The 11,832-nt window shown below is 44.0% G+C and overlaps 1 protein-coding gene across 3 annotated transcripts in view; it reads right to left on the minus strand.

Annotated features, from left to right (window-relative positions):
• The window catches only part of ME3 (malic enzyme 3), a 220,629-nt gene that overhangs the window by 104,147 nt on the left and 104,650 nt on the right, over positions 1 to 11,832 (minus strand). For all 3 annotated transcript variants that reach the window (XM_017850859.1, XM_017850857.1, XM_017850858.1), the window contains exons 3-4: positions 11,432 to 11,565; positions 8,296 to 8,445 (exon numbers count right to left, since the gene is read on the minus strand). In XM_017850859.1, coding sequence (XP_017706348.1) covers positions 8,296 to 8,445; positions 11,432 to 11,565 — 284 coding nt within the window. The remainder of the gene's footprint in view (positions 1 to 8,295; positions 8,446 to 11,431; positions 11,566 to 11,832) is intronic.

Below are 11,832 nucleotides of genomic sequence, written 5' to 3' on the forward strand. Positions count from 1 at the left end.
CCCTAGAAGAAAACCTAGGCAATACCATTCAGGACATAGGCAAGGGCAAAGACTTCATGACTAAAACACCAAAAGCAGTGGCAACAAAAGCCAAAATTGGTAACCAGGATCTAGTTAAACTAAAAAGCTTCTGCACAGCCAAAAAATCTATCATCAGAGTGAATAGACAACCTACAGAATGGGAGAAAAATTTTGCAATCTATCCATCTGACAAAGGGCTAATATCCAGAATCTACAAAGAACTTAAACAAATTTACAAGAAGAAAACAGACAACCCCAGCAAAAAGTGGGTGACAGATATGAACAGACACTTCTCAAAAGAAGACATTAATGCCACCAACAAAAATATGAAAAAAAGCTCATCATCTCTGGTCATTAGATAAATGCAAATCAAAACCACAATGAGATACCATCTTACGCCAGTTAGAATGGTGATCATTAAAAAGTCAGGAAACAACAGATGCTGGAGGATGTGGAGAAATAGGAACACTTTTACACTGTTGGTGGGAGTGTAAATTAGTTCAACCATTGTGGAAGACAGTGTGGCGATTCCTCAAGGATCTAGAACCAGAAATACAATTTGACCCAGCAATCCCATTACTGGGTATATACCCAAAGGATTATAAATCATTCCACCATAAAGACACACGCATGCATGTGTTTATTGCAGCACTGTTCACTATAGCAAAGACTTGGAACCAATCCAAATGCCCATCAATGATAGACTGGATAAAGAAAATGTGACACATATACACCATGGAATACTATGCAGCCATAAAAAAGGATAAGTTTATGTTCTTTGCAGGGACATGGGTGAAGCTGGAAACCATCATTCTAACACAGGCACAGAAAACCAAATACTGCATGTTTTCACTTAGAAGTGGGAGTTTAACAATGAGAACACATGGACACCGGGGAGGGGGGAATATCACACACTGGGGCCTGTCAGGGGATGGGGGGCTGTGGGAGGGATAACATTAGGAGAAATACCTAATGTAGATGACGGGTTGATGGGTGCAGTAAACCACCATGGCATGTATATACCTATGTAACAAACCTGCACGTTCTGCACATGTACCCCAGAACTTAAAGTATAATAAAATAAAATAAAAATAAATTAAATAAATAATTCAAAACAAAACAACAAAAAAAGAAGCCACTCTTTTTAGGCGAAACTCAGTGTGAGCAAACGGAACATTTAGTGCATTTTATAGGTCAATGGGAGATTAAGGTCATCTGAGGAATGGTCCACTCAACTCCGGCTTGCATGTACGTATTTCCTTGTCAGGGCTAGGAAATTCTCCCCACACCTATCCTTTTGATCACCATGGCTGTGATTGCCAGGGACAAAGGAGGAAAAGGACAGAGCCAAATAAAAAAGAAACAAAAGTCAGTTTGTTTAAACTGCCAGGGAATAATGCCTTTGGCTAAAGGAAGTCAACCCAGAACATCCTGTTCTAGTTAATGAAGTTCATCTGTCTCCCATTTAAGTAAGGAAAACATAATCTCTGCATTTGTGGGGGCTGCTCAGACATTGCCACCTTCACTCCCACCCAAACTCATGGATGGCTGAGGAGTGTCTGTCCTTTCCCGAGAGCAAGCTGCTCCTTCTGGATATTAAAGTCCCAGGCAGGTCACATGCATTTAAGCACAAACTCACTTTTTCAGATGCAAATCTCAAAGCTTTCACTAAAAAAAAATAAGCTAATTCCCTCAGTGATTGAAATCTGTATAATTCAGACACAAAAATAAATGTTCCTTCTCTCCTCTACCTCTGTTCCAAAGTATTTCAGCAATGTGGGATCTAGATACAATTCACTTACTTACTCCATGTGACATTCATGTCAAATAACAGCTGAACAACCTTATGCTTTGGAAGGACTCCTTCTCCTGCCACCTTCCTAAGATCTATTCCGGCATCAATTCCCAAGTCGCGGCATCAAATAATCCATGACAGATTCTGGATTGCCCAGCTGGTCTGTCTGGGAAGGTGCCCATTTGTGAATCAGAGCTCTCAGCAAAAAAATGACACTTCTGCAGATAAGCCTGCAAACTTTTTCTAGTCTGAAAATGAAAAGTATGTGTTTTCATTTACTTTTGCATTTTCCTCCCTTAAATGCCAAAAACCTCAGAGACAAATTTGTAGCCACGGTGCTCCAATCTGCAATGAAAGACTGCGAGGGTTGGAAGGAGCCCTGAGATCACCTACCAATATCGTCACTTTATAAATGAGGAAAGTGAGATCCAGAAAGGGGGAGGGATTATAGGTCACGCTGCTAGTTCATGACAGGAACCCATATTTCATGACTCCCAGCTTCATCTACTAATGTACAGTGGACCGTGGAAATATCTACTACTCCTACCTCCTTCCCATGGTTTCTGTTCACTTTGCAGTGAGCTGCCTTTCATCATCCTTTCGTCTGGTGGTTCTCAAAGTGTGGTCCCTGGCCAGAAGCATCAACATAACCTGGACCTCGTTTGATACATAAATTCTCTGGTCTCCTCCCAGACTTGCTCACTCTGTTTTAATAAGCCCTCCAGGTGAATTTAATGCTCACTAAAGTTGAGATACTTACTTTAACCTGTTAGCTCCATCCAGCCTATTCACAAGGGATTAGATCTATCTGATTTCATAGCTCTTTTTTCAGTTTGGCTGTTCTAGTTACCTAAGGCACAAGTTCACTTAAGTTACCCCTGGAGAAAGAGTGCCTATTGTAAAGTTTTGGACAGGAACTGGAATGGAAAGCTGTCATGAACTGAGGCAGCTTGAGGGGCCACTCTTTCTGTGTTTTTCCCTGTTTCTCTCCCATCTGCCCTTATCTCCTCCCTCCAAAATATTCCTTTACTTCCAGCTCTATTATTTTCTGTTCCTTCTCAGCTGGCATTTGCCATTGGCCTATCACAACCTAACTCTAAAGTCTAAACCAGGGTATCCTTTTTCCTTTAATTTTTCTTCCCAAGTGGAAAATTCTTTCTATATGACTTCTATCATGTCTCATTTCAAATTCCTGAAAAGGACATTAACTGGCCCAGTGCATCTCTTGAGCCAGGCCACACTGGTCACACGGTTACTTAAATGATTAACCACCCTTGAGCCAGATGTTTGCTCCTATAATTGATTAAATTATTGCCATCACATGAGTGGGGCAGCTATTACCATTACAAAGTAGGTGATTACATGGGGGAGTCAAGAGAATAAGAGTGAAACTTGGAAGTGAGACTTCTGTGTAGTGATAGGAACTTGTGTACTGAGAGGAAATTGGGGGAGAGAGGAGGATGGCGGATGTAGAACTCCCCCACCAATCCTGTGAGTGAGATGAGGGAGCTTGGGTGGTGGGGCTGAACAATTTGGCTTACTGAAAGTTGAGTTGGAGACGAAGGTTCTGTTATCTTCTTATGACCTCAACCTTCAACAGTACTTCCAGGTTGGGATGGGCTGGAAAATATGGGATGCAGATTATCAACTCCCTAAAAGTCACAGAAGATTCAAGCTGTAAGGAATTCCAGGGAACACCCAGCTCAGCAGTTCTCAGCCCTGGCTGCCCATTAGAGTCCTCTGAAGAGCTTCTGAAAACCAGAGATGCCTGGGCTCCACTTCAGGGATTCTGATTTACAGCTCCCTAGACACTTCAAGTGCACAGCCAGGACTGAGAATTGGTGCTCTAACTAGACCCTCTTAATTTTACAGGTGGGGAAACTTAGGTTTGGCTGCATAATATTACCATGGATCACTTAAAGATCTATTTCTAACTTGGTTATAGAATTTGGGTTACTAGATCATAAAATGTTAGAGCTAGAGGAGATCATGGAAGCCATGCAGCAGAACCCTACCTGGGGGTCCTGGGTCAAGCAGATCATAGCTGCTGAGCTCTTACTAGGGCCAGGCCCTTTACATTTGGAATCTCACTGAATCTTCCCAAGCAGCCATGTGAATAGGTGTGATTTCCATTTTACATATGAGGAGGCTGACGAGGTGCTAAATTAATTGCCAAAAGTCATCAGGAGCTGAGATTCAAGGCCAAGAGTGCCTGGCTTCAAAGTCTGTGCTGCTTCTACTACCTACAACCCAGCCCTCTGACAAAGACTCTCCTTTGACCAAAGCTTTAGTTGGGCTCCTGAGTCTCCTCTGACTAGGTCAGACATTGGGCTTCCTTTCCTGTCCTTGTAGAATCCAGTTTGAGCAAGAATCCTGCTAAGTCGGTTTGGCTAAAATCCTCCACCTACCTTTGGTGACTCGCCACCCTTGTTATCTCAGGACTCTGGCCTGCCTTCAGCAATAATCCCATCCTATCAATTTAACCAGAAACCCCCTATTCTTGACGTTTCCTCCTAGTAATTTCCAAGCACTGCCCCCCATGCTGTTCCTGGGTTATAAATCCCCATTTGTCCTTATTGGAGTCAGAGTTGAGTCCAATCTCTCTCCCTCACTGCAAGACTCCTCTGCCATAGTTATATGTCTATCGTAGTCCCCTGCTCTCCAGCTCCTGAATAAAGTCTGCCTTACCATCTTTAACAAGTGTCATAATGTTTTCTTTCAGATCTCCATCACCCATACGGGTTGGACCTATACCAAAGCTGGGAAATGTTAGGTTTACAGGCGGGTGCAGCACATTGCTTGGAGCCCAAGAGGATGAGGCATGTGAAGACAGGGCTGGTCAAGAGTGATGTGGCCTCGGAAAGGGAGAGCATTTACTGACACTGGACCCCGTATTGGCTTCCTCCCCACCCCCTTCCTCTGGGTTGAGTTCTGTCTCGGCCTCCACCCAGCTTCACCTCTGGCTTTCACCTCTTCCAGCTCACACACTAGTGACTGACCTTCAGGGGGCGTTCCCTTAAGCCAGGCTCATGGAGGCGCATGCAGAGAATGTGTCAGGTGAGAGGCAGGATGAGGCAGAGGAGGCTCCACCAGAGCCCAGAACCTTCTGTGGTGCCTATCTGCCCAGGGACACTCAGGTGCCCCTGAGATACTCTTTCCCTGGTTGTGAGGTGATGCAGAGCCCCAGGCAGGTTGACGGCTCAATTTTAGCATCAGCTGGATGTAATTAGCTTTGGTGGGGGGCCAGACATTTTACAGAGGACTTCATTGTTCTTGGGAACCTGGCAGGAGTGTTTATCATTTCAGAAACTGAGAAGGCGCTGGCTCTCTCCCTCTCGGCCTTGGGACTGTCCTCCCTTCAGATGCTAATCCACAAAGTAAGTCCAAGCCAGGTCTCAGATGAAGTTCAGGGCTTGGGCGGAGCCCAAACTTTTATTTCCCTCAGGAACAAGGCAGGTGTGGAATCCACACCTGGAAAGCAGCCAAATGGAAACCTAGAGCAACAACTCAGAATGTCACATGTCAAATAACTTAATTGGGTAATCATCTGAAGAAGGGTTTGTGCACAACATATTCGGGAAGTCTGAACCAAGAGTGTGAGGGACTAATTCAAGAAGACGGTTAAGTCTGCCCAAGCCTGCCTCAAGCTCACCCAGCTGCAGGCCCTGGGACCTTGCTGGATCAATTCCTCCCAGGAGAGCTCTAGAAATGGTATCTAGCAATCCCCACCTGAGACCCCTGGGCAGTCAAACATTCCTGGAGCTGCAACGACATCCCACCCAGAATGCCCACCAGCTGTGCACAGACCTAAACTATAAGAGTCAGTGTAGTGTGGTGGTTGCCTGTCTACACTTTGGTTCAGATTGGGTTGGGCCCTGGCTTTGCTGGTTATAAACTATATGTGACTTTGGGTAAGTTATTTCCCTGTGCCTCAGTTTTCCCATCTGCAATTGAGATAAAAATAGGGCCTACCTCCTAGGGAGGTTGTAATAATTAAATGAGTTAAGATATGTAAATTCAGTCCTGGTGGTTTCCTTGGATTCTGGAGTGGGCTCTGGAGGCAAATTCTGCTTTCACAAGCCTGTTGCATATGCAAGGTCCTGACCCTGATATTAGTTTATCTGGAACCAACTGAAGCCACTACAATCTAGTTTCCATAGGAGCTTACGGAGTGAGGGCTTCCACACATCCTGGCAATAGGGGCCAGAGTGGGATAGACTTGAATTTCCATAAGATCTTAGTCAGGGGAGATGGTTAATCTTGCCTTAGGGGGTTAAAGGTCTTCTTCAGGAAAAAGCTGGTTCTGGAAAAGCAAAATTGTATATGTTTGCATAATCTTGGGTTCGGTTTCCTTCTGAAGTTAAAAGTGTTAGTTTGTTACATGTTCAATGATTCTACTTTCTTGGTAAATATTTAAACATGCAATGTATAATATGACTCTACATCTATTAATCCTTTCTCCTTTCTGCAATAGTTACTGAAGAGAAATAGACACTGATATTTATCTGGTTCCAATTTTCTGCCAGGTACCTGATCCACACTTCTCATTTTACCCTCATAATGATTGAAGTAGGTAGTATTGTTACCTCGATTTCATAAATGTGGAAATTAAGGCAGAGAGAAGATAAGAAAATCACCCAGGGTCAAGGAGATTAAAATTTGGGGCTGACTGCAAAGAACTAATTCTTCACAGAGAGTACACAGCATTACTTTCCCAACTGAGTGACAATTACTTGCCAAGTATTGGTCTAGAATACACAACTGATCCATCATGTTTCTTGCCCCTTCAAGAAGTTTGTATTCTAGTAGAAGAGAGTTATATACAAACAATAACTAAAAACATGAAAAACAAAAAAGAAAACTATGGGATAGAAGTATGTGTAATGGATTTTGAGGAGGCCAAAAAAGGGGTGGTCAGTTCAGCCTGAGGGGATGGGGGAGGGCTCCATGGAGAAGTTGACCCTTGGGATGGGCCTTGAAGGATAACCTGAATTGTGACGAGTGGAGACCAAGGAAAGGGGAGATGCAGGAGATTGAGGCAGACAGGACCATATGTGCATAGGCATGGAGAAGAACATCGGTGTACTTGGGCATGGAGAACAGATCAGAGTAGCTAGAACATTGAATTTCAGAGCTGGGCTGTGACAGGCTTAGATCTATCAAAGTGTTGGTCTTGATTCTTTAAGCCCTAGGGAGCTGCTAAATGCTTTAGATGAAATGCCATGAGCTGATCTGTGCAGAAAGGATCATTTCTGCATAGGAACAGGGAAGTACATACAGTCCCGTATCCTTCAGAAATGTAACATCAGCTCCTAATGTCTCTGGCACTATTGGTTTCAGGAATGGGAATAAGAGAACAGGAGTCTCTTTCTTGTTGAAAGAAGCATGTTGAAGACCAGAACTGCTATGGGGCCCTGGCATAGTGGGCCTCTATAGGTTTGCAAAAGCTTAGCTGTTCTGAGTGATGAGGACGTGTCTGCTGCAACAGCCAGACACACCACCATCAGGATGAGGTTTGATGTGCTGTCCTTTGCCAGTGGTAACAGTGGGACCCAGAAAGAAACAGGACGGGCATTGGGAACACACTGTAACCATCTTGTAATATTCAACCCAAATGCTAGCTACAAAACTAGAAGATTGTTTTTCTAAATTAAAGCCGTTTTGAATTCATGATTACATGTTCCCCATATAACGTGTGATTTACAAACACTGACTTATAAATTCTACATAAATGTAAATTACACATCTGTGCACAGTATGTTACATATTTGAACGTAGACTAGAACAATGTTCCATTACATATAATAAACTGGGTAGGTCTTTTAACATTAGTGCTAGAACTATGTATTTATGATTATAAGGCAACTTCCCCCAAGGACCCTACCATTTTTTCTTTTTTTTAAACATATATTCTGAAGTCATTATGAAAAAAAACTGATTGCTTTAGAAAACTGCTCAAAATTCTTTGGCTTTGAAAGAAAATGGAGTGCCAAAATTTTGTCTAATAAAATGACATTTAAAGTAGAATCTGAGTCAAGCCTGAAGGAAGATATGCTGGTTTTTCAAGACAGCAAAAAAAATTCAGTATTTGGTATCCAACACTCCATTATTCATTGGCCCGAATTGGCAGGAGAGCTGTTGGTACTTAGGAGATGACCAGAGAGGGTGAGAGAAGTGATAGGTAGATAATGGGAGAAATACAACCTGAACTCTCTCAGGTCAACTCTGAGCATGCTGGGCATTAATTATTTGGAAGTGAAGAAGATTCGATATCCCCTTGCTACTACTCTTTCTGCTCATTTATCTGCTTACGGGGTCATTTTCCTGAGCAAATGCTTAAAATCAAATGTCTTTTTGTTGGACCACTGACCCAGTCAGGAGTTAGCCTCCAGGGTCCCAATACATGCATGAACGGTGGAAAGAATTTATTCCCCTCTATGAGGCAGCCCTCCCGGAACCCTCACTCCACGGGGGCTCACCGGGGCCTGCGGAAGGTGAGGCCATAGTGCTGACAGGCCAGCCCCACGGTGGGTGTGTACACGATAGGCATGAACTTCTCCACATCCGAAGTCAGCACTCGGTAGAAGAGCTTCTCGTTCCGGTCTTGGAGTGTCATGAGAATGATGTACCTTGGAAAGGGAGAGAAAAAGCAAGCTGACATGGGGTAGCAGTAGGCCCTGATGCCTCTGTGGTGTGGTGCAAAGACCCAGGGCTCCCGTTCCTGCCCAGCTACAAGGGCACCTTCATGGGCAAGCCATCTGCCCTGAGCATGAGCTTCAACAGTTATGAAATGTGAAGATGACCTGCTTGTGGTGCTTATTATTATACATGGTGAAGGTACTGTTAAATATTTTACAATAACTCCTTTAAAACCTCCGATGGCTTGTGAAGTAGGGATTATAATTCTTGCTATTTTAGAGGCAAGGAGACTAATGTAGAGAGAAACTGACTCACCCCAGGTCCATGGCAGGGTGGGAATTTGAATCTAAGCAGTCTGACTCTGGAATCTGTGCTCTCAACCATTGTTCAAGATGCTTATGATATTATGTGAACATTAATGAAATGACAATAGCATAATAATATTCTGGGGGTGGGGTAGGGTCAAGGAAAATCCTGGGCATATAAGCACTCTATGGACTGGCCTCTCCTGCCACACTGGGCTGGTTCCTGTCACAAATTGTGATTTCTAAAAATAATCTCTCTTTTACCTGATCCCTGAAACCTGAAATCACTAAGCCAGGAAAAGAGCCTTCCATTCAGACTCCTAAGAATGCAAAAACCTCTGTGAGAGAAAACCTAGGGGCTGAAATTCACAATTAAGTGTGACTGCTAATATCACAACCTTTCTGGATAATAATCTTGGGGAGAGTACTAAGGTACTTGATGCTTTGGCATGGGGAGGGATGAGAGAAATGCTCTAATGGGGAAAAACATCTGTGATCTGGTGAAATGATCACTAGGCATGACATCAGGATCCTGGGTTTGAATCCCAGCTCTGCCATTTATTAGCTGTGTGAACTTGGGAAAGTCTTGTGTGACCTCTTGGGTCTCAGCCTTCTCCTCTCTACCAAAGGAATTGGTCCTTTGGTGGAAAACTAAAAACTGTGCTCTGGAAGGTGTTTTCAGCAAGAGAGGACTGATACTCAGGAAGAGCCAGGATCTCAACCCATTGCCAGAGTGGGATTCTCTTACCCAATAGCCATTTGTGCACATCTTTTCTCAGTTCTACCTTCAGTTATGTCAAACTGGTAACCTGAAACTAGCCATCTTACAAGTATTTACACTATGGAATCTGGCGGATGCCATAATTTCCTACCCCATTCCTCACCCCACACAGAGAACCAGTTATTAAAGATTTACCAGCACACCACTGCCCTTACTCAAAAGAAGATGAGGAGTTTTCTTAGCATGTCCCCAAGCACCCTGTAAAATGAGGGACTCCTGGAAATAAGCGGGTCAAGGTGGTCAAGCAGCATCAGGGATGAGCCTCTAGAACTCCCAGAAATAGGCACACTCTTCTGTCCCTGAACCTGGAATGTTTCCCCAGATCTATGAGTGAGGCCCATCTAGCTGGAAATAACTGGGGAGGGAAGGATTTTTGAATTTAACGTTTAGAGCTTAATATCTGTAGGAAGAGGATTTCACTTTGGACTTGATTTCTTCTTTATAAATTTAACAAAAGGAGAAGGTTCAGATTATTCAAATTTAGGGCGTGTCTCATCCTGTTAGTTGAATTCATTGTGTCATTTCTGGCTTGCTCTTCAGAGTGACTTAGCTAGACCCAATTAGAGTTAGATAAAAAAGAGGGAGAGGATATTTGGCCTGACTACAGTATGGCCTTGGAGTTAATGTGACTAACATCCTTTGAGTTTAGAGCTTTGGGAGTAGGGGTGGAGGTATGAGCAGAGGCTTCCGTGCTCATCACCACTCAGAAGCAATGGATGGTATGAGGGAAACAGGAATATGAGTGCAGGGTGACCCTGGCATGCTGCTGAGCTCTGCCCCTAGGGGGACAGCCACACCTTCAAGGACCCGAAGTCTTGGCCAGTTTGTTCTATAGATTGAACTGGCCAAGTTCTAGAGTTTGTTTGTTCTAAGAGGGGGATTCCTTATCTTCTTCCTACATTTCTGCTAGAGCCAATAACAAGGTGACATATTTACTTGACAAACGCTGACATACTGCCTACTGTGTGCCAGGCACTGTTCTAAGCCCAACACAAACACTAAGGCATTTAATCCTCATAACAACCCTATGAGTTTTCCCTATGGTACTCATTGTACCAATGGGAAAAGACCCATAGAGGCTAAGTAACTTTTGCTATTAAGAGGTAGAATATAGATTTGAACTCGGTCTAGTACTAGAGTCTAGTCTTGTAGCCACTGGTCTCTGCTGCATCTTAGCTGTGGCATACCAGAGAAATGAAAAGCATAGACTCTGGAGCCAGGTCTCTGTGTTCAAATTCCAGCTGTGCCCATTTATAGCCATGCGACCTGGGAAGTGACTCCCTTGTTTAGTAAAGCTGATAAAGTTGACCCCATGATTCCCCATTGGCTCTTTATGTCTGGTTCTCTATTGCAGGAGAACTCAGAGAGGAGGCAGGGTTATTAACTGTTGCCCATAGCCTCCAACAAATGACATCTAGTTTATCCTAAGGCGTCCCCTGTCCATTTCCCTCTCCCCACCATGTCCCCTAATTCCAGGAACCCAAGCTATGTACCACTTCCTTAACATGCCTGTCTCTACGTCTCTGCTCCACTTCATCCCTCTCAGTGAAACATTCTCCCTGAACCCCACTGCTGTCTGCTGAAGTCTTATCAGTGCTTCTTATGCTGACTCAGCTTCTACCACTTCCCAGAGGCCCTTCCAGATTCCACTGGTTGGAATGCAGTCTCCCTTTCCAGTTCCCCCAGGACATGTCGGCTGTGTCTCAGTTATAACAAGCCTTGTCTCTCAGGGAGACTATGAATCCTCTAGAAGGTAGGACTGAGTCTGGGATCTCTTTGGGCTCTCAGCCTTTTTTAGCTGGAGAGTTTCTGGAAAACCCTCTGTGAAGCATAGGAAACAGACAGCTCAGCCCAAGGACCAGGCAGAGAGAACAGATGCTAGGTACTGACTTGTCCAGGTCACTCTGCTGCCGCTCATAATATCTCATGATTCGGAGGAGCTGGACATCCTGACTCAGAAAGCAGGGTGGGATTAAGCCGTGGATTCCAAGCTGCAGTCTTTCTTCAAGGGTAAAGGCCATCCCCTGGCAAGAACAAGAAAAAAACACCCACACATAAGTGCATACACAGGAAACAAAGGAACAGAAGAGGTCCCACCCACAGACAGGTAAAAGTCAGTGTGACTCAGTAGAAAGGTCCCTCAACTCAAATCCCACCTCTGCTGTTTAAGTAGGATGGTCATCTTGTGCCAGTTACTTTGACACTCCTGAACTTCAGCTTCCTTACTGGAAAAAATGGGGAAACTGTATCATCAGGGTTTTCCTGTTTTTTTTTTTTTTTTTTTTTTTTTT

Source organism: Rhinopithecus bieti, unplaced genomic scaffold (genome assembly GCF_001698545.2).
Source record: "Rhinopithecus bieti isolate Rb0 unplaced genomic scaffold, ASM169854v2 scaffold_30846, whole genome shotgun sequence".
In the NCBI taxonomy this organism is placed as follows: domain Eukaryota; kingdom Metazoa; phylum Chordata; class Mammalia; order Primates; family Cercopithecidae; genus Rhinopithecus; species Rhinopithecus bieti.